Source organism: Otolemur garnettii, unplaced genomic scaffold (genome assembly GCF_000181295.1).
Source record: "Otolemur garnettii isolate 467f Iridium unplaced genomic scaffold, OtoGar3 scaffold00019, whole genome shotgun sequence".
NCBI classification, from domain to species: domain Eukaryota; kingdom Metazoa; phylum Chordata; class Mammalia; order Primates; family Galagidae; genus Otolemur; species Otolemur garnettii.
Window position 1 is genome coordinate 3945868 of NW_003852414.1, and position 26078 is coordinate 3971945.

The 26078-nt window shown below is 35.9% G+C and overlaps 1 protein-coding gene across 2 annotated transcripts; it reads left to right on the forward strand.

Annotated features, from left to right (window-relative positions):
* Positions 1–359: 359 nt before the first annotated feature.
* ITGB1 (integrin subunit beta 1) lies at positions 360–24554 on the forward strand. 2 transcript variants are annotated; one of them, XM_003786718.3, is made up of 15 exons: positions 360–429; positions 982–1067; positions 3855–4077; positions 5999–6169; positions 7420–7658; positions 10187–10342; positions 11112–11207; positions 11514–11603; positions 13069–13209; positions 13370–13569; positions 15136–15374; positions 15601–15823; positions 16478–16710; positions 17517–17683; positions 23303–24554. In XM_003786718.3, exons 1-15 carry the CDS (start codon positions 363–365, stop codon positions 23366–23368), a joined length of 2397 nt encoding a protein of 798 aa, XP_003786766.1. In that variant the 5' UTR covers positions 360–362; the 3' UTR covers positions 23369–24554. The 2 variants fall into 2 exon arrangements, with proteins under 2 accessions (XP_003786766.1, XP_023367205.1); XM_023511437.1 differs by lacking the exon at positions 23303–24554 and adding an exon at positions 18572–18774 and having other exon boundaries at positions 363–429.
* The last annotated feature ends 1524 nt before the right edge of the window (positions 24555–26078 follow it).

Below are 26078 nucleotides of genomic sequence, written 5' to 3' on the forward strand. Positions count from 1 at the left end.
CTACAGTTATGATCATGCCTCTGCACTCCAGATTTTATGGGATAAAGACTGTTGATAGCTTTTTTGGTGTTAAGGGATACTTGACCTTGTAATTTTTGTTGTTGTTGTTGTTGTTGAGTACTGTTAATTAAGGCACAGATATATTCTGGGGATCTGGTATGGAAATTATTTTAGTAGTGTAGGTAGAAAGGTGAGGTAACCAGCTAGAGAGGAGAGGTAGGGAAGGTGGTTGTAGAGAGAAACGGTTTGAGATCCATCTCATTTATAAAATCAACAGAGGGTAAGGTGGGGGGGGTTTCTATTTTATGTATTTTCTTATTTCTTTGTTATTTTCTTAATATAATCTTCATTTTATATTTCAGATGAATTTACAACTGATTTTTTGGATTGGACTGATCAGTTCAATTTGCTATGTGCTCGGCCAAACAGGTAAAAATATTTTTTTTCCTGGGTATGCTTTCATTTCAGTATTTTGTATTACTCTTTGCCCAGTGAGATCCCTGGGGAAACCTAAGTGAACTCATGCTGCTCCTTCTGAAGGCCTTGCTGAAGATTCTTGGGGCTGTGGTAGCTTGAGTCAAATAAAAAGAAATAGTCCTCTACCCAGTTATAAGAAAACTCATGACATCCTTGACTATCTATAATGTTGGAATTTGAAATTATGTCTTTAAAGAAAAGGATCTAGTCTTTGATACAGAAGACAAGAAAGATAACTGTGTCCCTCTTTGAATATTCATCTGAGGGTGATCCAACAGCATGGCTTCTTTGGGCTAGGTCTAGTTCAGTTGGTAATGGAGTCATCGTATCTGTATGTAATGTTTACAGCATGGCTTCTTTGGGCTGGGTCTAGTTCAGTTGGTAATGGAGTCATCGTATCTGTATGTAATGTTTCTGTATATAGTGTTATTTGTCATTGTGATTCTAATTTTTTTTATAATTTTCCTCTCTGAAACTTCAAGTGTTCTTTCTTCTTCCTGACAGATGAAAATAGATGTTTAAAAGCAAATGCCAAATCATGTGGCGAATGTATACAAGCAGGGCCAAATTGTGGGTGGTGCACAAACTCAGTAAGTAAGATTGCTCGAGTCCTCTCTGCTTACTCTGGTCATTTAGTACTGTGCAGTGCTGTGCCCTGGGGATGGAGTAGAGCCGAATTTTCACATGAATCAGTGTTCACTGACTGATATGTGGTGGACTGTGCCGTTCAGTACATCAGCCTCTAGCTGTGTGGCCTTTGAGCACTTGAAATGTGGGTACAAATGGCAGTTGCTCTAAGTCTCAAATATATGCCAGATTTCTAAGACTTAGTATTTAAAAATCAATAATGTTAAAATGATAATACTTTGTATGTATAAAAATGTTCATGTAATATAAGTGTTAAAATTAATTCCCTCTTTTTTTTTTTTAAGTGTAGCTACTAGATCGTTTTAAAATACTTATGTACTAAAACATGTAGCTCATCTTTGTGGCACATACTATATTTTTATTCGATAACTGTCCAAAAATACCTACTCACTTACCTGACTCTTTAAGTTCCCCCCAACCTTTTTTTTTTTTTAGACAGAGTCTCACTGTCACCTTGGGTAGAGTGCTGTGACTTCATGGCTCAAAGCAACCTCAAACTCTTATGCTCAAAAGATCCTCTTTCCTCTCAGCCTCCCAAGTAGCTGGAACTACAGGAACCCACCATGACATGTGGCTAATTTTTGTTTTTTTAGAGATAGGGTCTTGCTCTTGCTCAGGCTGGTCTCCAATTCCTGAGCTCAAGCAGTCTGCTCGTCTTGGCTTCCCACAGTGCTAGGACTAAAGACATGAGCCAGTACGCCCAGCCTATTTTCCTTCTTTTTTGATGAGGGAAGTATAAATTCATCTTCTTAATTATATTGGAGTTAATCTAATATGGAATTGATTTGCATCCTGAGCCAGTCGAGGTTAGGGTTTGAATTGATTCACTTATATCATCTCTCTACCTTGTCTAACGCGGTACCTTCCACAAAGCTTACTAAACAGTCAGTAAGTCAAAACGCGGGGCCAAGAGAAGTCATGTGGGGCATACAACTTATTACAGAACAAATGACTAATATCAGAAGGTCAAAGGTTCATTGATTATATTTTCACCCAGGCATTCATACCCAAATTTCAAGCATCTAATTGTTGTAGGCATAACTGTGCCAGCATCAGATATGAAAGAAAACATGAGAGGTTTTTGTTTTATTATTTCAGACATTTTCGAGTGGTATTTTCTCTTCTCGCAACAGTAGTATGCTGGGGTTGAGTTGGAGACCAGAGGGAGTAAGGGGTGTTGTGAGTGTTTTAGGCAGGGCTTATTGCACTGATGTCCTAGGCTTTCCTGTCTGTAAAATGAGGCTGGTAATGTCTGCTTTATCTGTTGCTATAAGAGTTAGAATAAATGAACTTACACATTAGCAGTTTCACTTAAAAACTTGTAAATAAGTGGCAGCTACTATTAATATTAACAACATCCATGTTGTGGGGGGCTACAGTTTATCTGTAGTTGAGGATTATTTTAGCCAAACTATTCTTTAAATAATTGAAGCCTTTGAGTTTATGGGCATAATTCTTAAATTATCAAATGCTCTCTTGGAATATGTCTAGTGAAGTTGTATTTGGGTGCAATGGTCTTAAATTTTCACAGACTGGCTAATATTTGGAGATGTATAATTTACGGATCTCATGCTGGTAGTGAAACTGTTATATCATAAACAGATAGGAGCACCACATGTAATATCACTGTTCTGCTTTCTTCACATCTCATACTTTTGTTCAGAATCTTTACATATACTTTTTTTTTTGTTATTGTTGTTGAGACGAGTCTCACATTGTTGCCCTCAGTAAGGTGTCCTGACATCTTAGTAACTGGGACTACATGCACCCGCTGCAACGCTCGGCTATTTTTAAAGAGACCGGGGTCTCACTCTGGCTCAGGCTGGTCTTGAACCTGTGAGTTCAGGCAATCCACCCACCTTGACCTCCCAGTACTAGGATTACAGGCGTGAGCTACCATGCCTGACCCATACATACATTTTTAATAGCAGCATTTTGTCTTCATTAAGGTACTTTTCAGTTGCGTGATAAAATTTTATTTCCATTTAAGTTGTTCAAGGCATAGCACATTTTAAATTTATGTCATTACTTGAAATTTTACCCTACACCACAAATACCCATTCACATGCCATTAGGAGCATTTTTTAAAAAATCTACCCTGTGGAAATAGATTCATGACTCTGGTTATAAAATTACTATATTGCTTTTAAAATTTTTTTAAAGCTTGTTTACAGTAATAATCAATCTTGAGATTTTTTCCAGACCTTCAGGAATACTGATGTAATCTGTGCTGAATTTTTTTGCTCTCCTTTTTAAAACTGCTATCATTAATTGAGGTGTTTTTAAGCCAGTCTGTTTTCCCTGAACACTGGGGTATTCAAAATATTGTGATAGGGCGAGTGCTACATAATGTGCAAGACTTTTAAAGGACTTCCTAAGGTAAATTTGGGGAAAAAATATTGTTTCATATTTAAGTATATACATTATTAGTAGCTGTTAACCATGCTGAATAAATAATTTCACTGAAGAGGTTTCTTTTGAGTAGATACTTGGAATTAGAAGGTGGGACATTTAATTTGTATACTTAGGTCAGTCCTGGGAAAGTTATTACTTTCTTGGAAATGATTTTGTCTATTTTTAAACAAGAGCCCTTACTGTGGTTTGGATGAAGGGAGCATTTTGTTTAAAAGCCAGAAATGAAATACATTTGATGCCACTTTGTTTACGATTGTTTAAAAGGTTCGAGTATTGCACTTCGTGTTAATACCTGTATTTTATACGTCATTTAGACATTTTTACAAGAAGGAATGCCAACTTCTGCACGATGTGACGATTTGGAAGCCTTGAAAAAGAAAGGTTGCCACCCAGATGACATAGAAAATCCCAGAGGCTCCAAAGACATAAAGAAAAATAAAAATGTAACCAACCGCAGCAAAGGAACAGCAGAAAAGCTCCAGCCTGAAGATATTACTCAGATCCAACCACAGCAGCTGCTTTTGCAGTTACGGTCAGGTACGGTGTCCAGCTCCCTGAATACTTTCCTTTCAGCTTCATACTGTTGACACCAGCTGCATGCAAGCCTCTTCCCAGACTCTGTTGAGAGCCCATTTTCACATGTGGACTGACACTGAAAAACTTGCAGTAGTTTAAATTTTAGAAAATTTTTTTGCAGAAGTAACAATTTGTAAAACACATAAACTTGGAATAATATTAAATGTTGTCTTATATCCATTGTAAATTCTGTCAAAGATTCAGAAAGTACTTTATTTTTAAATGCTCATCCTCCAGTATAATTACATAATATTAATACAAAAGCAACATTGTAACCTGTTCTTTTCCTTTGTATTTGTGTAGTATTATTAAAATCTTAAGGTTTTTCTAAGTATGTATGCCAGTTCCATATCTAAAAATAAAGAAGCCCTCTCCCTCCCCTTTCTCTCAGAAGAGTGGTGGAGAATGGCCTTCTCCCCTGACTTCCCTCCTGTCCACTCTTCAGCCTGCTCAGTCAGGCCTCTCCTTCTAACCCGGCTCTAGCACAGCTCTACCTTCACTTTGAACTACCAGACCCAGTGGATGCTTATCAGGCCCTTTTTTATAAACCTTTCTGAACCAAGAGGTGTTATACTTCTTGAAATGCTCTCCCCTTGGCATCTATCCCAGCCTCCCAGTTAGCACCACCACACCTGGATAATTTTTCTATTTTTTGTTGAGCTGGGGTCTGGTTCTCACTCAGGCTCATCTCAAACTCCTGTCCTAGAGGGATGCTCCCACCTCAGCCTCCTTCAGTGCTAGGAATATAGACACGGGCCACTATGCCCGGCCCTCCCGGCTCCACTCTGTATCTGTTTTTCTTCCTTCCTGTCTGCATTCCACCTAAATGTAGGTTTTCCTCTCTTGGCTTTGAGTCCAGTTGTCTACAACAACAACACAGACTTCTCTCTTGAGCTCCAAACCCATTTCTCTAACTGCCTGCTGGAAATCTAGGTAGAGAAAATCTCTAAGTTAAACATTTCATGATTTTCCATCCAAGCCCTGTTTTTCTCCTCTATTTCCTAAGGGAATCTCTCTTCCTAAGCGTTTCTTCCTTGTTTCAGTTCAGATAATCATCTCCCTCTTAGATGATTAACCACTGTAACTTAACCACTCCCTTTGTCTCTGTAATTCATTTTTAATACTTTTTGGTGTGTTTTCTAAAGTAAAAATCAGGTTGTGTTATTCACTTGCATATGGTGGCATCACTTTACCCACAGAACAGAGTCCTCACAACTTCAGTGTCTGTGACTCAGTTGGACTCTATAATGTGCCCTGCTTTGCCCCTCCCCACCCCACTCCTGCCACCTTACAGTGTTTTATCTATTTGTTTTCCTTTCTTACAGTTATAAACTGACTTTATGTCTGGCTTGCCCACAGTGGATTGGGGATGCTTTCATTTTCACCTTAACATCCCCAAGGCCTGGTGTTTTAGGTATTTGTCAGATGAATTGAGCCCGTGCCCATTGAGTTGCTTATAGAATTCCAGGTTTTTTTGCTTTTTTTGTTTTTTTGAGACAGAGTCTCACTACATCAACTCAGTAGAGTGCTGTGGAGTCACAGCTCACAGCAACTTCAAACTCTTGGGCTTAAGCAATTCTCTTGCCTCAGCCTCCCAAGTAGCTGGGACTACAGAAGCCCGTCACAACACCCACCTATTTTGTTGTTGTTGTTGTCATCGTTGTTGTTTAGCTATTCCAGGCTAAACCTGCCAGCCTCAGTGCATGTGGCTGGCACCCTAACCACTGAGCTATGGGGCACTGAGCTGAATTCCAGGGTTTTTGTAAATATTACGCCTACGTGTTTCAGGTTTTAGTGTTACGAAGTAAATCAGATTTATTTGGCTTTTCTCACTGGCTTTTGATTGCCAGCAAGCAAATTACATTTTCTAATCTCTGTCCAGGGGAGCCGCAGACGTTTACATTAAAGTTCAAGCGAGCAGAAGACTATCCCATCGATCTCTACTACCTTATGGACCTCTCGTACTCAATGAAAGATGATCTGGAGAATGTAAAAAGTCTTGGAACAGACCTGATGAATGAAATGAGGAGGATTACTTCGGACTTCAGAATTGGTAGGAACATTTATGATTTTCATGTGTGAGTCTTGACAGTTCTCAGAGACCTTTTATAGTTTTCCTCCTTTTTTCTTCACAACACACTTAGGACATAAATAGGTGCACTGTTAGCTTTTTCTTCCTGAGAGAAACGGATGTTCCAGTTGTACATTGAATCTTTCTGCCTCCTTTCTCCTCTCTCACTGCTTGCTCCTAGATTGAGACTGATTATACCTCATAGATACTGAAACTCATGCTTGTTTTCACAGGCATTTATCTACTTAACTGTTGATTTAGTTTATAAGTATATTTTGAGTGCCCAGATTCTACTTCATTACTGATTAGTATGACTAACCTGCCAGTACAGTCTAATCTTACATCGGACCTAGATTTTTCATATTACAACAATCTCTTTTCCAAACCATATTTTCCCCATTTTGTGAATCTCCAACTTAACTTCTTTTTTTGCCTGCGTCTCTTCACTGCTGGCCCAACAGAGGTTTCCCAATAAAATATTGAAAAGACTTGTCAGTCTTCTTGAGGCCTGAAAGCTGCCTTTAAAAAATTAGCTCTATTTAAGTGGAAACATTAAAAATAGCACTTGCTTAAAATGCTCTTCTATTCAGTAAGCATAATTCAAGGACCATGGAGATAGGAAGCTCTTACCAAGTTAGTTTTTTTTTTTTTTTAAGTGGTCATAATTCCAGAATATTCATTTATTTATTCATTCAACATGCCATTATTGAGAGCTGGTATGCTAAGAAAATGAATTGGATTATTTTTAAATTGAGTACACAAAAAGATTAACGTATATCTTAGCCCATTTGGATGCTATAACTATGAACTAGGGAGCTTGTAAATGACAGAAATGAATTTCTCACAGCTCTGGAGGCTGGGAAGCCCAAGAGGAAGGCAGACTGGGTCCATGAGGGCCTCTTCCAGGCTCAGAGACGGCGCCTTCTTCCCAGGAGCTCACCTGGTGGAAGGGGAAGGCAGATAAGGTCACTGGTCTCATTCATGAAGACTCCACTCTGAGTTTCCAGTCACCTCCCAGAAGCCTCGCCTCCTAATTACCATCACGTCGGACATTAGGCTTTTTAAAATGAATTTTGGGAGTGACACAGACATTCAGTCCATAGTAACTTATATGTGGTAACATACTTGATTTTTTTCTAGATGGAAGTCTGTCTCTCTGTTACCTGTTCATCTAATCTGTCTGTCTTTCCATCTATCCATCCATCTATTTATGTGCATTTTTTTCTTCACAGGATTTGGCTCATTTGTGGAAAAAACTGTGATGCCTTACATTAGTACCACACCAGCTAAACTTAGGAACCCTTGCACAAGTGATCAGAATTGTACCAGCCCCTTTAGCTACAAAAATGTGCTTAATCTAACTAGAAAAGGAGAAGTGTTTAACGAACTTGTTGGTAAACAACGCATATCTGGAAATTTGGATTCTCCAGAAGGTGGTTTTGATGCAATCATGCAAGTTGCAGTTTGTGGAGTAAGTGCATTCATTTCCTACAAAGGGATCTCATTTGTATTATTTGCCTGAATTTTAAGTGTGATTAGTCTATCACTTAGTAGAGGAAACAACCTTAATTTCCATATCATTTCATTATCTCAGATATTAATCCCTTAAATTCCTTCCAACTGTAAGTACTTTATAAAAGCATGTTTAATCATTATATTCTTATTTAAACCAGGCAGCTCATATATTCACATAGGCTTTTAAAATCCCAAGCTAACCATTTTAAACAGTGGCACATCTTAGCTGTACTTTAGCTGGTCTAGGTTTTAAGAAGAGGCCCAGGTGTCCTAACTTGCTAGCTTTATTCCAGACATGGAATTGGTGTTGGTTCCTGTGGCATCCCCAGGAACCTTGATTGTGTTCGAAGGAATAGTCTCTCATATCATTTACCGTTAGTCAGTTGTCTCTTACTCATCAGCTTTGACAGACACCATTTTCCTGTGTCATAATTCAAAAAGAAAGAATTATTTACAGCCTAGTTTAGAAGCTATATGTGAACATGTATTTTGAGAAGTGATATAATATTTATGATTTTAATTGCAAGATTTTCAGAAGTAGCAAGCTTATCTCTATTGGACCCATGTACCAGCTGAGTATTTTCAGATGACATAATTTTAACAATATACCTAAAGCTGAAACCAGACAGCATTGTTGGGTAAAGTTTACCTTGAGTCCCACTGTTGTCTCATTTTTGTCCCGTACAGTACTTGTGTTCTGTAGAAGGTCTTCTTTGATTTAATACGCCTCTTAATGGTTATTTTTCACCCACTTGTTGCTAAGGTGCTGATAAGCAGAATAATAAGTGAGGCCAGGTGGTGTATTAGTTAAGCGTTTTCCTGTCAGCACTGATGTTGGGCAGTTTACTTAGCCTCTCTAGCCTTCTCCTTAAGAAGGGATAATAGTACATACCACATGGGACTCTTGTGAAGTTTAAATGAGGTAGTCTACATAAAATATTAATATCAATAAGCAGACAGCAAACACTACTGTACCGTTGTTACTTTTGACTTCTCAGAACATAGTTATGATTTAAGGTTAGTTTCTGCTTTTATAGCTAAAGAAAGTAGTATTCAGCTAGTCTCTAGCCAATACCTCTTTCCTTTCTAGCCCTCTCTCTATTTGTGATTTTGTTAGCAGCTCGCTGTGGGGAGAGCATTCTCCAGGCTGTCTCTAACGGGCCTTCACCCGTGGGATCAAACAAGCCGTAGCACCCCGGTCTTGTATCTCCCTGTGTTTGTCTTGCTCATGCACTGCTCTAGAAGCCAAAGAGACAGACATTCTGCTCTTGAAAGGTTACCAGTGTTAATACACTTAATTCCTGCCTGCAAGGACTTTACAGTCTTAGTGAGGATACAGAGTATAAACAGATATTTTAAGTAAATTTAGACAGATATAGTTATGAAATTACTATATAGAGAGACAATTGTACCATTACTTTAAATTCTTTGTTGGAAAAGGGTGAGAATGAAATAAATGAACAAATCAATGGTGTCAACTGATGAGTTAGAATGGGTGAAATTAAGCAGGGCAAGTCCTTGGTAAGATAATTCTTTCCTATAATAAAAAAAGGCAGCTTAATACAGAGACTGATAAAGGAGGTATAGAAAGTGTAGCAAGCATGGATGGGACAAGACAGAGGCAGGAGGGTAATGTCAGGATAGGCTGAAACACCCGTATACAGCAGGTGCTAAATGAGGACTGCCACGTGCCAAGCAGTGTGCTCACTGCTGGAGGTATGATGATGAGCAGACCCAAAAAACAATTTTTTTTTTTTTTTGAGACAGAGTCTCACTTTATCACCCTTAGTAGAGTGCCGTGGCATCACAGCTCATAGGATCCTCCAGTTCCTGGGCTTAGGCGATTCTCTTGCCTCAGCCTCCTGAGTAGCTGGGACTACAGGTACCCACCACAGCACCCAGCTATTTTTTGTTATTGTTGTTGCAGTTTGGCCGGGGTCAGGTTTGAACCCGCCACCCTTGGTATATGGGGCTGGTGCCCTACCCACTGCATAGGTGCCACCCCCAAAAAACAATTTTTAAAAAAAGCTGAGCAGGGCAGCGCCTCTGGCTCAGTAAATAGGGCACTGGCCCCATATACCAAGGGTGGTGGGTTCAAACCAGGCCCAGGCCAAACTGCAACAAAATAATAGCCGGGCATTGTGGTGGGCACCTATAGTCCCAGCTACTCAGGAGGCTGAGGCAAGAGAATTGCCTAAACCTAAGAGCTGGAGGTTGCTGTCTACCAAGGGCAACAAAGTGAGACTCTATCTCTAAAAAAAATAAAGAGCAATGTGGTCAAGCAGGCAAAATATAGTTGTACAGTGACGGGGAGAGGCTTCATTCAGTGCACTGTGCACGGTTGTCATCAAGATGACTAGCACTTTGTAAAGAGAAGGTAATGAAGTAGCTTCAGAGTCGAGTGGGAGCCTGTGTGAAAGTTAAAAGGTTTATGTTGAAGTACGGTGAGTGGTGTTTTAAAATTGAAATCCTTTTCTTTTCAAGTCACTGATTGGCTGGAGGAACGTAACACGGCTGCTGGTGTTTTCCACGGATGCTGGATTTCACTTTGCTGGAGATGGGAAACTCGGTGGCATAGTTTTACCAAATGATGGGCAGTGCCACCTGGAAAATAATGTGTACACAATGAGCCACTATTATGTAAGTGCTTAATTCCTTGTGTAGTGAATGTGCTTATTTTGAAGAGTATTGTGGGTGACTGGCTTGTGAGTTTCTTTGGAGTTTGGGGTTTTGTGACTTTTGAGTATGGGCCCTAACCCAGGGTGCAGGGAAACTGGTCCTGCTGTCCGTGAAGTCACAGTTTGGTGTTTGCTTCTCCTGCTTAGACGGCAGTCTGCCTGGCACGCGTGGGAGAGGGATGCATGATGGCACTGTTATCTCTTTGTCTCAGCCTGTAGCTCTGTCTCTTACTTGTACACATCATTTGGTAGCAAAGTCGACATTATTTCTAAACAAATAATTTACCTGGTCTTACATGCTTTATCTTATGTGATTTTTAAAAGCAGCACGCTACCTTTATTGAAAATAAAGATTGTCAAATTATTCAAGTTCTAGAAGAAATCGATGAATCTTTGTCTTTTTCTTAAGTAATAGATAATAGAAACTTTAACTACTGGCTATTTTTTAATTTCATCATACTTACATTTAATATACATAGACAATCTTACCCTAGAAAGACTTCTTCATGTGGAAATGTTTATAGATACATGAAAGTAGAGAGAAGAGATTAGAAACTCACATATACGTAATACACACTTCAGCATTTATTTGCCTTCGATACTTTTATTTGAAAGTAATAAAGTAATCCAGTTATATTGTAAGTCATTGCTATTTTCAAAAAGTATCTAAAAAACTGGAATAGACTGAAAGAATGTATTTACATACTAAATTATATTACTTAATTTCTCAGGATTATCCTTCTATTGCTCACCTTGTCCAGAAACTCAGTGAAAATAACATTCAGATGATTTTTGCAGTGACTGAAGAATTTCAGCCTGTTTACAAGGTAAATATGGTTTAGTTAAAAAGAACAAAGTTTCAGACAATTTTTGTTTAATCATTAGAGACAAATCATCTATGAGTTAAAATGTGGGGAAGTGCCACCAGGTAGGCAGACTGAATTTTACCAAAAGTGGTTTACATTTAAAGTTGATTATAAAACTTTATTGTTTTTTTCAAGTTTGACTCTTAAAGTTATTTAGGAGATGTGTAGGAAATCGGTATTTAAAGATAAATGTAAGTTGCTCATTAGATACTAATTAGTTGAAAGAGTAGTATTTTTATTTTATATATTTTTATTTTTTATTTACAGGAACTGAAAAAATTGATTCCTAAGTCAGCAGTAGGAACATTATCTTCAAATTCTAGCAATGTAATTCAGTTGATCATTGATGCATACAATGTGAGTATATTTTAAATAAGATCAGTTTTGGACAATACCCTGCTGACCATACTTTGCTCAAAGAAAGTAAAACTTCCTGTATGATTTAGCTACCCCAGAGGAGAGTAAAAAAACTTAAATTTTGTATTGGAAGGAAAAACTATGTACATGTGGTCTTAAAAAATCATTTATTTGCATCACCTAAACAAAGCAAAAATAATGATAAAAGCACATAGGAAACATTTCTAAATATCTGTTTATATGTCATTAAGCAGTAGAGCTCATCTTGTTGGAGAGTAATTGTAAAACATAATTTATACTTGGATTTGTAGGATTTCCCCAATCTTTTCTTTCTGCCCAAAGTATTCTTTATAGATTTATCTATTTTGATGAATTGTGCTAGAGCAGCTTTTTTGCTAATTCTTCTCTTCCCATGTAATCAGAGGATATAATTTTCCATATTCAGGAGGTATATACACACTCATATATAGACACCATAAAATACATAATAATGTAAATATATATGTGACTTGCCTATTTAAAAAATATTTATAGAATTTTTCCCCCTACTTGGAAGGCAGTGGAATTGAAATTAAAGAGGAATTGGCTTCTTTTAAAGCATAATTCAGATCACCTTTAATCATACCCATTTAGCATTGGTTTATAATCATTTTAAATCACTTGAAGCCATTTGTAATGTAATGGTAACCTTTGCGTGTAGAAGCTACCTCTTTTAGTCCCTATAACCCCAACCTGTTGGCAGGTTGAATTTTAGATATTTTTACCTTTTGTCATGGGGGTCCCAAAGTGTTCTGGACAGACCTGACTCAGAGTGAGTGTCTCTCAAAGGTTCACAGCATTTCAGGCATTCCACGGCGGCCCTGTGCTTCTCCATCTTAACAGATTGGTTTCCTGACTCCTTTACTTGAAAGGGTGTGAACAAGAGCCAGCTTGCTACTGCACCCGCCTCCCTTTGTCCTGAGAGGTCTGATATTTTCACTAAGCACTGGCTCAAATCCTTCCTCCTCGGGGGCTCTTGGCTTTATTCTTTGGCCAGGTGTAATGGCTCCTAATAAGCGCATTTGTTCCTAGACTGCATGGTGCGCTTCTTACCTCAGTCCATAGTTTGCTGGAAGAGATTGAGCTGCAGGAGAGCCAGTTAGGCAAGGGAGTAAGAAAACATTTGTTCTGCATTCTTAGAACTCCTCATAGTTAACACAAGCCACTGTGGTGTATGATCATTAATATTTTAACTCAGTAATTAAAATGCATAACTTTTCAATTGTGTACTTTATTTTGAAGATTGGGTCCTTATTAATTAGGGCCTATTACTCTGGGTTCTGTGTTTTCCAGTCACTCAGTTGAATTTAGCTTCAAACTATCTCGAAGTGAAATTTTTTTTTGACGTTTATTTGACCCCTTGGTTTTATGCATTTCACGTAGCATTTTGTTTGGCTTTCTGATATATAATTAGGCTTCCTTTTAGTCCCTTTCCTCAGAAGTCATTTTGGAAAACAGCAAATTACCAGATGGAGTAACAATAAATTATAAATCTTACTGCAAGAATGGGGTGAATGGAACAGGGGAAAATGGAAGAAAATGTTCCAATATTTCCATTGGAGATGAGGTATGTTATATAAAGCATTTATTTTGTAGAAAATAAAAAATTGCTTATTTATAAGAAAATTTAGTTTGTAATTTGAGAAAAATTAAAAGAATAGAGTAACTTTTTGAAATATTTTTTAGTAGATTGAGCTTGCTTAATGTTTTTTTTTTTTTACTTTAAGGTTCAATTTGAAATTAGCATAACTTCAAATAAATGTCCAAATAAGAATTCTGAAATCATTAAAATTAAGCCTCTGGGTTTCACTGAAGAAGTAGAGATTATGATTCAGTTCATCTGTGAGTGCGAATGCCAAAGTGAGGGCATCCCAGAAAGTCCAAAGTGCCACGAAGGGAACGGGACCTTTGAGTGTGGAGCGTGCAGGTGAGCTGGGAGTTGTCAGAGACAGAAAGTCGGAGGTCAGGACGTGTTTTGAGACATCCAGAGAAAATCACTGTGAAGCAGATAAATTATTTTTTCCAACCATTGTTGCTAACCCCAAGAACAGTTGATGATCTTGTGTGTAACATTCATAGAAAGTCTTTTCCTAACTTCTTAAGATGACTACCTTTAACTCCAAAATAAAAGCTTTTATAGCCTGTAAGAAGTATATTCAGCAAACTGTTCAGGTAGCATTTCACTCGTGGGACAGCAATCTGAATTTTCTAGGGCAAAATAAGATAAGTGTTTTGGAAAAAAAACATTAAACCTATACTATGGTGATTTCATCTGGGAAATGGAATTGTGACTCAGTAAGGAATGTTCACCTTATAGTACATGTTTGTACCTCTGCATTGTTGGAATAGTTTTTTACTATTCCAATTAGTAATAGTAAATAGTAAATTAGAATTTACTATTCCAATTCCAATTTATTACTAAATTACTAAATTCCAATTTATTACTATAAATATGTGTTGTAAAATTAAAAAGAAACTGGTATTTTCAGAATATGGATTCTTAATACTAACAAAACTTTAATCAGTTATTTTAAATTTTATTTTCACACTGGTGACTTTTTAAAAATTAAAACTGAGTATGCTGAATAATCAGTTATTTTAAGTTTTTATTTTCACACTGGTGACTTTTTTTGATTAAAAATTAAAACTGAGTACTCTGAATATAGCTTTAACCAAGAAAGAAACACATGACTGTAAGTCACCATCAGTTATTATCTGTTCCAAAAAACAATTTCAGTGTTAATAGTTTTTATTTTCCATCTTGTACACATCATGTTGGAGTAATGCAGATGTATTTTTAGTAATGAAAATGCTTTGTCTTTCTTCCCCTGTATATTTTTACCAGATTCATAATCAGTATATCCAGTGTCTATGAACATTACCTGTTATAAAAATGTATAGGGGATCTGAAAAGTATGAACATGTAGGCTTTATTTTAAAATAACATGTTAATTGTATCTTCAAATTATATGCACAGCATGTTTTTCTTCAACTTCCATATAGTTTTTTTGGTGTGTTCATTATACTTTTTTAGGTTGACAGTGGGATCATTGCTTTAAATTTAGAGTGGTTCACTTATGATAGCAAATGTTATCAATACCTTTTGAATATGTAACATGCTCTTTAAAAATAAGTTTATTTGCTCTTTCCAGATGTTTTGTTCACCTCTTGGTAGATTATATTTTCATCTTTATCAAAATTGTAACTTTTCTGAAGACATTTCTTTCCTAGGCCCTCGCTGTGTATTCCCTGTGAACTTGAATGGCTTAGAGGTGTGTGTGCCTGTGTACTTGCACATGTGCGTGTGTGTGCATGTACACGTGCCCTTTGATACACGTCTGTGATGTGTGGCATTAATACTCCCACCTAATACATTTGTAGTTGGATGAGATTGTTCATAGTTTTGTTGCCTCTCCCAGCCTTTTTGACAGCATGACCTGTTCTTTTAAGTTATTTTTATTTTAAGTGATTGCACTTTGGAATCTTTCTTTAGGTGCAACGAGGGGCGTGTTGGTAGACATTGCGAATGCAGCACAGATGAAGTTAACAGTGAAGACATGGATGCTTACTGCAGGAAAGAAAACAGTTCAGAGATCTGTAGTAACAACGGGGAGTGCGTCTGTGGACAGTGTGTTTGCAGGAAGAGGGATAATACCAATGAGATTTATTCTGGCAAATTCTGCGAGTGTGATAATTTCAACTGTGATAGATCCAATGGCTTAATCTGTGGAGGTAAGAAAGGGGTCTGAGATGGTTGTATAATTAACATGTGATCCCGTCTAATATGATAAAAAATTGAAGAGTGTACCTGCAGAGTGAGTAGAAAAGCAACAGTGTTAAGGGTCAGTCCATCCCCTGGTTACACTTGCTCCCATGTTATTGCTTGGTTTTACTTTTAAATCAATTTTATATTTTATATTTTCATCATTATTTTGAGAAATGATGTATTTAATTGCAGGAAATGGCGTTTGCAAGTGTCGTGTGTGTGAATGCAACCCTAACTATACCGGCAGTGCGTGCGACTGCTCTTTGGATACTTCTACTTGTGAGGCCTCAAATGGACAGATTTGCAATGGCCGGGGCATCTGTGAGTGTGGAGTCTGTAAATGTACAGATCCGAAGTTCCAAGGGCAGACGTGTGAGATGTGTCAGACTTGCCTTGGTGTCTGTGCAGAGCATAAGTAAGTATTTCCTGGCTGCTTGAAATAGTTGATATTTACTCTCTGTTGACCTAAGTATTAAGTATGTCTTATCATTAGAACCAGATCTGTGCCCATATAGCATTATACTACAAGGAAAATACCTGCCACTCAGAAGCCTATGCTTTAATTTTTTAAATTTCTTTATCAACAGCTAGTATGTATTCCATGATAACAAAGTGTCCTATGAGAGCCGTACTATAATTTTGATGTGAATTTGCTGTGTAATTGAATCTGTGGTAACATTGTTAAATTTGGATTCCCAATAGCTTAATTACTTGACTAAATAAAATTGAGGGGTTTTCACCTTGAAGAATTTTATTAATACCGGTAATAAATGGTTTAAATTATTATGGTTTTATCTTATTTAATATAGGAAGGGCTAAGTTATTTTATTACACTTCATTTCTTTATTGGGATTTTAATTGGAACTATAATAAACCTATAATTTCATTTGGGAAATCAGCATCTTTTTACATAGTTTTTCTGTCCAGAAATGTAGTATGCCTCTCCATGTATTTAATTCCTCCTTCATAGCCCTTGATTCAGTTTGGTCACATGAGGTTATTAGCACACAAAATGTTTCAGCAAATGTTTATCATAAATAATAAAATTGAATAATTTGTGTTTTACCAGAGAGTGTGTTCAGTGCAGAGCCTTCAATAAAGGAGAAAAGAAAGACACATGTGCAGACGAATGTTCATATTTCAATATTACCAAAGTAGAGAATCGGGACAAATTACCCCAGCCAGGCCAAGTTGATCCTCTGTCCCACTGTAAGGAGAAGGATGTTGACGACTGCTGGTTCTACTTTACGTATTCAGTGAGTAGCAACGGCGAGATCACCGTTCATGTTGTGGAGACTCCAGGTAGAAATCTGATCATTTCAAAAATTCTTTTCATTTCTAACTTGTCTGTACTGTGCAGGCCCATTTTCCAGTTCTTTAATATCATGGAACAGCCTTCAGCTGCATTAATTTTATTCAGGTTGGGAAATTTTTCATCTCTCAAAGCTTAATGGAGGCTTTAATTAACCATATAAGAACTAAGGAAAAGAGAGATCAAGTTTTAAGTTTTCTGAGTGGAGAGTTTGAAGATTAAAGGTAGTAATTCATACAAGGAACTTAACAGTAATGCCTGACACTTAGATGTGCTCAGTGAAGAGTTACATCATGACTGATGGTATTGAAATTTGAGCTTCATTTAGGCTTAGATAGTGGGAAAGATAATTTGTTAAAGGATATTCAGTGTTGAATTTTTTAAACTTCTCAGAAGATAAAATATTTCTTATATTTTTTCTAGTAGCTTTTTTGTAGATTCTGTGGAATTTCCTACTTTCGTGTGAATATAATTTCATTTCTCTTTGGTAAATACCAAGAATGGAATTTTGGAGAATATGGTTAACAAAGACACTGCCAAACTATTTTTTAAAGTCTCTGTACTGTTTTGTAACATCATACATGTTACAAGTATTATCTCCAGTGTGTTCATCTTTGCCTTCTTGTCATTGGTTCTGGCTCTTCTGTATAGATTGTTGGGCGTAGTGTCCATTCATTTATCTCGTTTTTTATTCCTGTGTGTTTCTCATAAGGTACTGCCTGGCTCTTTGTGTTTATGGCTAGACTTTGTACATATTAGTCCCTTGTGTGCCCATTATTACCTTCTTAATTTCCAGAGTGTCCCACTGGTCCAGACATCATTCCAATTGTAGCTGGTGTGGTTGCTGGAATTGTTCTTATTGGCCTTGCATTACTGCTGATATGGAAGCTTCTAATGATAATTCATGACAGAAGGGAATTTGCTAAATTTGAAAAGGAGAAAATGAATGCTAAATGGGACACGGTAAGTTACAAAACTTCCAAAAAGTAAGGTGGCTCATTAAATAAATATGACACTTTTAAGACTTGTTTATTAACTGTTAAGACTGATTATTAAAGTCTTTAAATATTTTCTTGCATTTAGTTTGGTGAAAAATAGAAAGCATCCTAAATACGTCTCATTGAAACAAATCATTACAAATACATGTTTTGAGAACTGTGGCCAATATTTTTATTTCTTTAATAGTTTTGGTTCTACATTTGCTCTTCTGCCTTTTTGTCTAGCATAAAATAGAATCCTAAACAATGTTATCTGTGGAGTAAGCTATCCAGTCGAAAGCTTCTCTCTCTCCTGTTTAAAACAGACAAATAAAGATCCTTACATGCAAAGCAGCCAGACTCATAAGGATATATACTATTTGATTCCAATTATCTGAGGTTCTGGAAAGGGCAAAACTATAGCAGCAGAAATCAGATCAGTAGTTGCTAGGGGCTGGAATAAGGGAAATGGTTGACATGAGGGATGGGATGATCTTGATCGTGGATGTTTTCATTCATTTAAAAACTAATGGAATTCGGTACTTTAAAAAGTTATGTTTATTCTGTGGAAATTACACCTCAACAAACCTTGCTTTATAAAAAATTGTAAATGCCCTAAGTGACTGAAAGTTTATACCAGCATTTAGTGCTGTGTATTTATCTTTCAATACAAAAAGGCAAGGACTATCTTCAATGGCTTTAAATTATAAATGAATTTTAGTTAATTGCATTTTACTACAATTTGCTCGGGTTCTAAAAAAAAGTTAAGAATTTCAGAAGTGTAGAAATAATAAGTTCCTTTATAGTGTTGAAACACTATAAATGTCAATTTTCTTTCTGATGAAATCATTAGACACTATTTCTTTCACTTCAGCAAGAAAATCCGATTTACAAGAGTCCTATTAATAATTTCAAGAATCCAAACTATGGACGTAAAGCTGGTCTCTAAGTTGCCGTTCGTATCTTCCTTCACTTTCTGCCTTTGCATGTGAACTTTTATCCTTTTTTACTGCACTGTGTGTCCTTTATCACTATTGCTGTTTTTTTTAAGTCTGGCTTTATTTATATGGCTATATTGTGGCTTTTCTATTTGTGTGTTAACTTAGTGTTTAGAAGGACTTTCTATGGTATGGAAACAACAGCCATGTTGTAGTGAGATGAGAATGCTTTGTGTGCTTTGCAATTAGACAGACCTAGAGTCAGATCCCAGTTTTTCCACCTCGTAAAACAGTACTGAGACATTTCACCTCCTAGAGATTTAGTTCTCTCCTCAGTAACAGAGTCAGTGATAGCTATTTTATAGAGTTGTTTTTAGCAAACTCACTGCAGTATATGACATCTGTCTGTCAACTTAAACTCTTACAACAGTCCTATGCCTCAGGTGGTGTTATCCTTAAATAACAAATTATATATAAATTTTAGGGTTGAATAGTGAAAGTTGACCATGAAATCCAAATTGTAAAAATAGAACTTGAAATTTCATTAAAGGCCAGAGGAGTGATGTTAATTTTCAGATCTGCGATTTAAAAATTTTTATATAACAAAAATACTTGAAAGAGAAAGCCTTATTACACTTTCAAATTAAAACCTAGTTGAAATTCCGTGGGTGGAGGAAGGCTTGTTTATCCTGTTCTCTAAGCTCGGGTAAGTTATATTGGTGATGTATGTTTTACCTGGATGACAAACTTACCATTTTCTCTTATATCATGAGTGGACAGAATTCTTCCTTGGATAGTTTTAAAACCATTGATATCTGAATTTTCATGAAATGCTTCCAGCGTATTTTCATATAATCATGTAAGCCCCTAAAATTCTTGGCTCAAAGAGTGATAAGATCTAAATCCTAACTGGTAAACCCAGGATTCTTTTCTCCTTTCCCAGTTGAGTAATCTCACCTGGAAGGATTAGCTTTTCATACTTCCTACCTCACTATGCAGATAATCGTGTTGGTAATAGTTGTAATATTATAGCTAACAATTATACACTATGCATGTCTCACGTGAGAATAGTAGGACCTATTTTTATTCCTATTTTGCATATGAGGAAACTGAGGCATATAAGGGTTATGTAATTTGACCAGGTTCACATATAGCTAGTCAGTCAGAGAGCTGAGATTCACACCAGGTCGCTGGACACCAGTATCCATGTTCTTATCCACTACATTGTACAGGTAGCAATCACGTGTCTTCAGGAGACTCTTACCTGGTTAGGAAGAGGTGGGTCACTCTTTATAGAGAATTACAGCATTTTGACAATTTGTCCTACCTCACTTAGAGTAATACTGTTGCTTTGGGCAAATGTAACAGGAAAGTTGCTTTACATAGAATCCAACACTGCATTATTCTGTTGGAAGCACATTTATGAAATTGGTAGTAAGAGCCTAAAATACAATAATGTTTCGTATTTGTAAGGGATAGAATAAGTACTGAGAATATTAGAAATAGTTAACTGGTCAGATTTTTATTTCTAAGCAGATTTGAAGACTTTTTAAAGTTTGATTTGATGGCAGAAAATGATAGTCAAATTCAGATATAGGTAGGTTGGTACGCAGTAGTCTGAGACCTCACATTTGTTTCTTTCTCACCTGATACATAACAGAAATTCATTTTTAGTGAAAACTGATTAGCCAGTGGAATTGCTTGGGCTTTTTTCTTTTTAGGTCAAAAATATTCAAGTATTAACAATTTCATGTGGTCATTATTTCTCATGTGAGACAAAATTTGTCCTATTGGGAGGTTTCACTTTTGCTATATGTTTAATTATACTTCAAAGGAAATTATCCATAAATATTACTTAAACTTAACATATACGTTTTTAACTGAAATTTTGGTAAAAATGATACTTCTTGAGCCAAAATAAGTATTTTATGTAATTCAGAAAGCAAAAGTTTGGTAAAAATTTCTTTATGCCTAGTGAATTCCATGCAAATTAATGACTACAGATTATTCTAAGAGGTGTTTTCTCATAAAGTAGAAATTAATGAGTGAACATCAAGAAATTAAAACCATGGATTGTAAAGCTCTTTCCTGCCTGGGACCGAGGTCTGGTAGTCAGTTAATTACATCATTAACAGATTGTGACTCATAGGCAAGTGCTGAAATTATTTTGGCACATAAGACGTTCATGTAGGTTTATTAAAAAGAACATATCACATTATCAACTCAAAACTATTAAAGTGGGTTGAAAAAATTGTCTTTCCCTATCTGTTATTACATAAATTTAAATGTGGATTCCAAATCTCCTGGAGTTAAGTATGTTAATATATATCTAATATATTATAGGAATGGTTCTGTAGCTACCACTGTCAGCCATTCCAGTATAAGCAAAAAGATGACATTTTGCTGAGTACAGAGGGCTTCATTTCAGAACATAACCCTGTTCTCTGATTTAAATAAGCTTTGTTTTTTGCTGGGGTAATTAGGGTTGCACTCTGAGCAATGGAACTAATCCCGATTATTTTAGTTAACCTAATGCAGACAGTGAGATTAATTTTACCTCTAACCTTGCATGTTAAATTTTTGTTTGGATGTATTTTGAAATAATAAATACAAATGTTTGTGTAAATGACAAAACAAACTTTTCTCCAGAGGTAAGTTCTTCCATGTAAATCTTACTACTTTGGAATCAATAATGTAAAACTTTAAAAAGTATTGTTTTCTGATTTTTTTGTCCTTCCTTTACAGTTCTTAAGTATTAAATTGTAGCTTTATCTTATGTATTATTGTAAAGAAACCTAATTATATGGTAATTTAGTTTTCCAACATATTTGAAAGAATGAGCAGTACTGGCCTGATGTACAGACAGGAGGATGGAAACAGCAAATCTAATTTATTTGTATTCTATGACTTTTTAAGAGGTGGTTGCTAGTATCAATTTCCTGACCCCAGTTTAAAATGCTGTAATAACTGTGGATGTGTTAGCTCCAATTGGGATTCGAGCTCAGAATTTTATATTCTACCTGATTTTATTACTTATTTCATATGATAATTATCTCTGAGGGATCCTGAGTTCCTCCACATTTCTGAAACAACCAGTCAAGTTGTGTCTTGAGGCATGGGGAGATGAGGGCTCGGGTATATTGCCATGTTCTGTTTGGTAATCAGACGTGTGGCTGTGGCAGAATCACAGTGGTGGTTTATTTGGTATCTTGTAGAACCAGCCAGTTTCCCTCAGTGGATTCTCATCTACAGGATGAAGTTGTGACTTTCAGCCTGGCATACAATGCCGACTCCTCCTTCCCCACATCACAGATCACATAGCCCACCCCCTTACACTTAGGAACTATATATATTTTTACATAAATGTGCCATTCTTTCCCCCACACCTTGACTTTGCATAGATTTCTGTTTACATTTCAATAATTTATCCATAGTTGATTTTACTATGAAAATAACCCTAATCTTCTCAGATATTCATTTTTTTCTTATACTCTTTCCAGATTATTAGAATGCCTTATTTTCATGTCTATCATCTGCCAAACTGTACTGTCCTTGAGGCAAGAAATTGTGGCACCAAAAGCCAAATCCAAATGTAATCTGCAATGAAGTGTGAATACAATTTAAAAACAAAAAATTGCTTTTAGATGCTATCTATAAATATCCTTTTAAAAAAATTAATCAGCTGCAAATGGTTCTACAGTGAGATATAAAGCTAAACAACATTCCAAAATCTTAGCTTTTGCCTAAAATATTATTGCCCTAGTAGTTAATGAATTATTTTTGATTTATACTTGCTATAATTCCTCTGGGGAAAAACGGGTTATATGGCCACATTTCCCATTTGGCTTCAAACCTACTTTTAATCTGTAGGAACAGGAAAAAGAAGAATGCTGTAGTAGATATTTAAGTGTAACATTTAACGGAAGGGAATATTTAAAGAAAGTGATTTTTGTGCTAAACTATATTTTTGAATCTTGAGAGATCTCTTGTGTTTATGACTTAGAGTCACTTTCTAGGCTTGACTTCAGTACTCTTCAATTATAGTTTTTCAATCAGACATTTTATCAATATGATATTGAAGAAGAACAGTTATTTCATGAAGAATGGTAATTATTTTAATTAACATTCTAAGCAGATTTGAAGGTGTGACTTGGTGAACATCACCACAGGTGACACTGTGACAGTCTTGCCTGAGAACTCTCAGAATCAGTCACTAGTCACTTATGTGGAAGTGCCCCAGGAACACACCTCCCTCACAGCAATGAAAACCCAGGATTCCTGTTTTGATTATCAGGCACCTACTGTGTCCAATAATGGGTATTACAAACAAGTTCAAAGGGGAGAGTCCATAGTAACAGCACACTCCTTGCCATGGAGGAAATTCTTAACTCTTCCTGCCAGTAAAGTAAATGAAACAGTGCCAGATAACAGGGGTATCATTAGACTTGGAGAACAAAGCTTTTATTTTTCATTTTTATATAAGCCATTTTATTATTGTAAAGAAACCTAATTATATGGTGATTTAGTTTTCCAACATATTTGGAAAATATGGGCAGATAAAATAGAAATAAGTTCTTAAAATGACTGTAACTTTCAATCTTGACTTACAAAGTGAAACTACATGATTTCAGGAAAGGAACTGATAATTTCTCTCACTTTCTTTTTAGGGTGAAAATCCTATTTATAAGAGTGCTGTGACAACTGTGGTCAATCCGAAGTATGAGGGAAAATAAGTACTACCTGTGCGAATTTCACAACACTGAATGCAAAAGTAGCAATTTTCATAGTCACAGTTAAATAGCTTTAGGGCAATATTGCCTTGGTTTTACTCATGTGCAGGTTTTAAAAATGTACAATATGTATAATTAAGAATTTTTTTTATTATTTTGAAAATAATGTTATAATCCATGCCAGGGACTGACAAAAGACTTGAGACAGGATGGTTATCCTTGTCAGCTAAGGTCACATTGTGCCTTTGGACCTTTTCTTCCTGGACTATTGAAATCAAGCTCTTAGTGGATTAAGTGATATTTCTACAGTGATTGGAAGAGCAGTGAAGTAATGAAGACGATGAGGGTTTCTATTAATCACGTATTAATACTGAATTTTTGCTTTACAAATGTCAGTTTTCAGTTATACAGAAGAATCCAAAGTAAATGGCCTGCTCGCTAGTTTAGGATCATTTTAAATTTAAATCTATTATTTTGCTATATGCCTAATAGACATCACTGATGATATATTTGAAAGACAAGGATGTTGAGAGTTACTGGTGTAAAATAATTTTAAAACAGTTGATCTATAAAGGCCATGGGAAAAAGTTACAGAGTTAGGAAGGAAAAACAAATAGCTTTAAAACCTGTGTGCCATTTTAAGAGTTACTTAATCTTTGGTAACTTTTATGCCTTCTCTTTATAAATTCAAGCCTTAGATGAAAGTACTGGGAAATTTTCTGCTAAAAAGTCCTTGATTTAGCACTGTCTACACAAAGGCCATAATTTACAAAGTATTTGCTGAATGGGGACCTTTTAAGTTGAACTTATTTTATTATTTTTATTTCGTTTAATGGCTGGTGCTTTTTATCACCTCTTCTAGTCATTTAATGTATTTGTTTGCAATTTGAGGGTAAAACTTTGTTATCAGTACCTTTTCTTTGAATTTTTAGCTGTAAATGAAAGTTTTTAGTGAACATGTGAAGTTGTGCTCTGGCTTCTGTAACAGCTGTCACTTAACGCAAGTCTTACTTTGAGTTAGTGCCATAACAAACCACTGTATATTTACTTTTGACTATTTGAGTTGCCCATCTTGTTTCGTACTAGTCACATTGTTTTAAGTGCCTTTTAATTTTAACCGTTCACTTTTTACAATGCTATTTACAGAAGTTATTTATTAAATAAAAATGCCTAAAATACTTAAATTGGATGTTTTGGCCATATATTGATATATTTTGTTGGTTTGTGTGAAATTTTAATTTGTTAAAGAAGTTAAAACATTTCTGGCTCATGGGTATTTTACTTAAGAAGCTAAAACATAATGTATTTAAAAAGATATGCTAGGAACATATGGAGAGTGGTATGGTAAAGTACAGACTATAAGACGATCTTTAGGAGATAAAGAAGGAAATGATTAGAATCTTTGAACAAAATGACAATGAAGCCACAAGGTATCAAAACCTGTAGGGTACTGTAAAAATAGTACAAAGAAGGAAATTTATTGCATTAAACACCCAGATCCAGAAGTCTCAAAGAGCACAAATCAATCTAATGAGTCGTCTTATGAAACTGGAAAAGGAAGAGCAATCCAGTTATAAACCTAGTAGAAGAAATAACCAAATTAGATTAGAGCTAAATGAAATAGAGAACAAAAGAGTCTTTAATCTTCTGAATGAAACAAGAAGTCAATTCTTTGAAAAGATAAATTGGTAAACTTTGGCCAGAGTAATAAGAAACAGAAAAGTAAGATCTCTTTATAAACTTAGTTAGAAATGAAAAAGGGAAAATAACAACATACCACAGAGATACAAAAATTATCAGTGATTACTAAAAAAACCTCTACACCTAGAAATTTGAAAATGTGGAGAAATGGACCAATTCCTAGAATCCCACCACTACCTTGCTAGATTCAACCAGTAAGAAATAGAACTCTTGAACAGACCAATGTCAAGCACCATAATTGTAACAACAATAAAAAAGCTTTCAACAACAACAACAAAAAGTTCCTGGATCAGACATTTCATACCAGAATTCTACCAAACCTTTTGCTCATACCTATATTCAAGCATCCTTCCAAAACATTTGAGTGCGATATGATAGCGTGTTAAAAATTCTATTATATCCCAAAGTTAATTGGGACGGTTGGAATTTTAAGAACTAAATCCATTAACTTTTTTTGTTAATACCTAGGTTTTTTTAACAATTGAGTAAAACTGCTGACTTCATAGTTTGATAGATGTATCTAGGTCTATGGAAAATCTCAAGAGTAGGTAAAATAAATACAGGTCTTGCTTTAAATAAATAGATACCAGTGCTCATACAAGTACAAATGTATGCTTTAATCCTTCATAGTTCCTTGGATTATCAAACTCTCCAGGATACGTAAAATAATACCAATACCAAATCATCAAATACACTTAAATGTGTAAAAATGTACTTAAGAGGCCACCTAGATGAGGAAAAAAGCTATTAAGTTATAGGAATATCTGTAGCTGTTGATTATACATTTTTGGTACATTCTTTGCTTACATTAAAAAATAGAACTACCCTACCATTTAGTAGTCTTGCTTCTGGGTGTTTATCCAAACGAAATGAAATCGGTATCTTGAAGTGATAGCTGGTCTCCCATGTTTGTTGTAGCATTACTCATAATAGCCAAGATACTGAAACAACCTGAATATTAGTCAACAGGTGAATAGATGAAGAGAATGTGGTACAGGTTGAGTATCCCTTG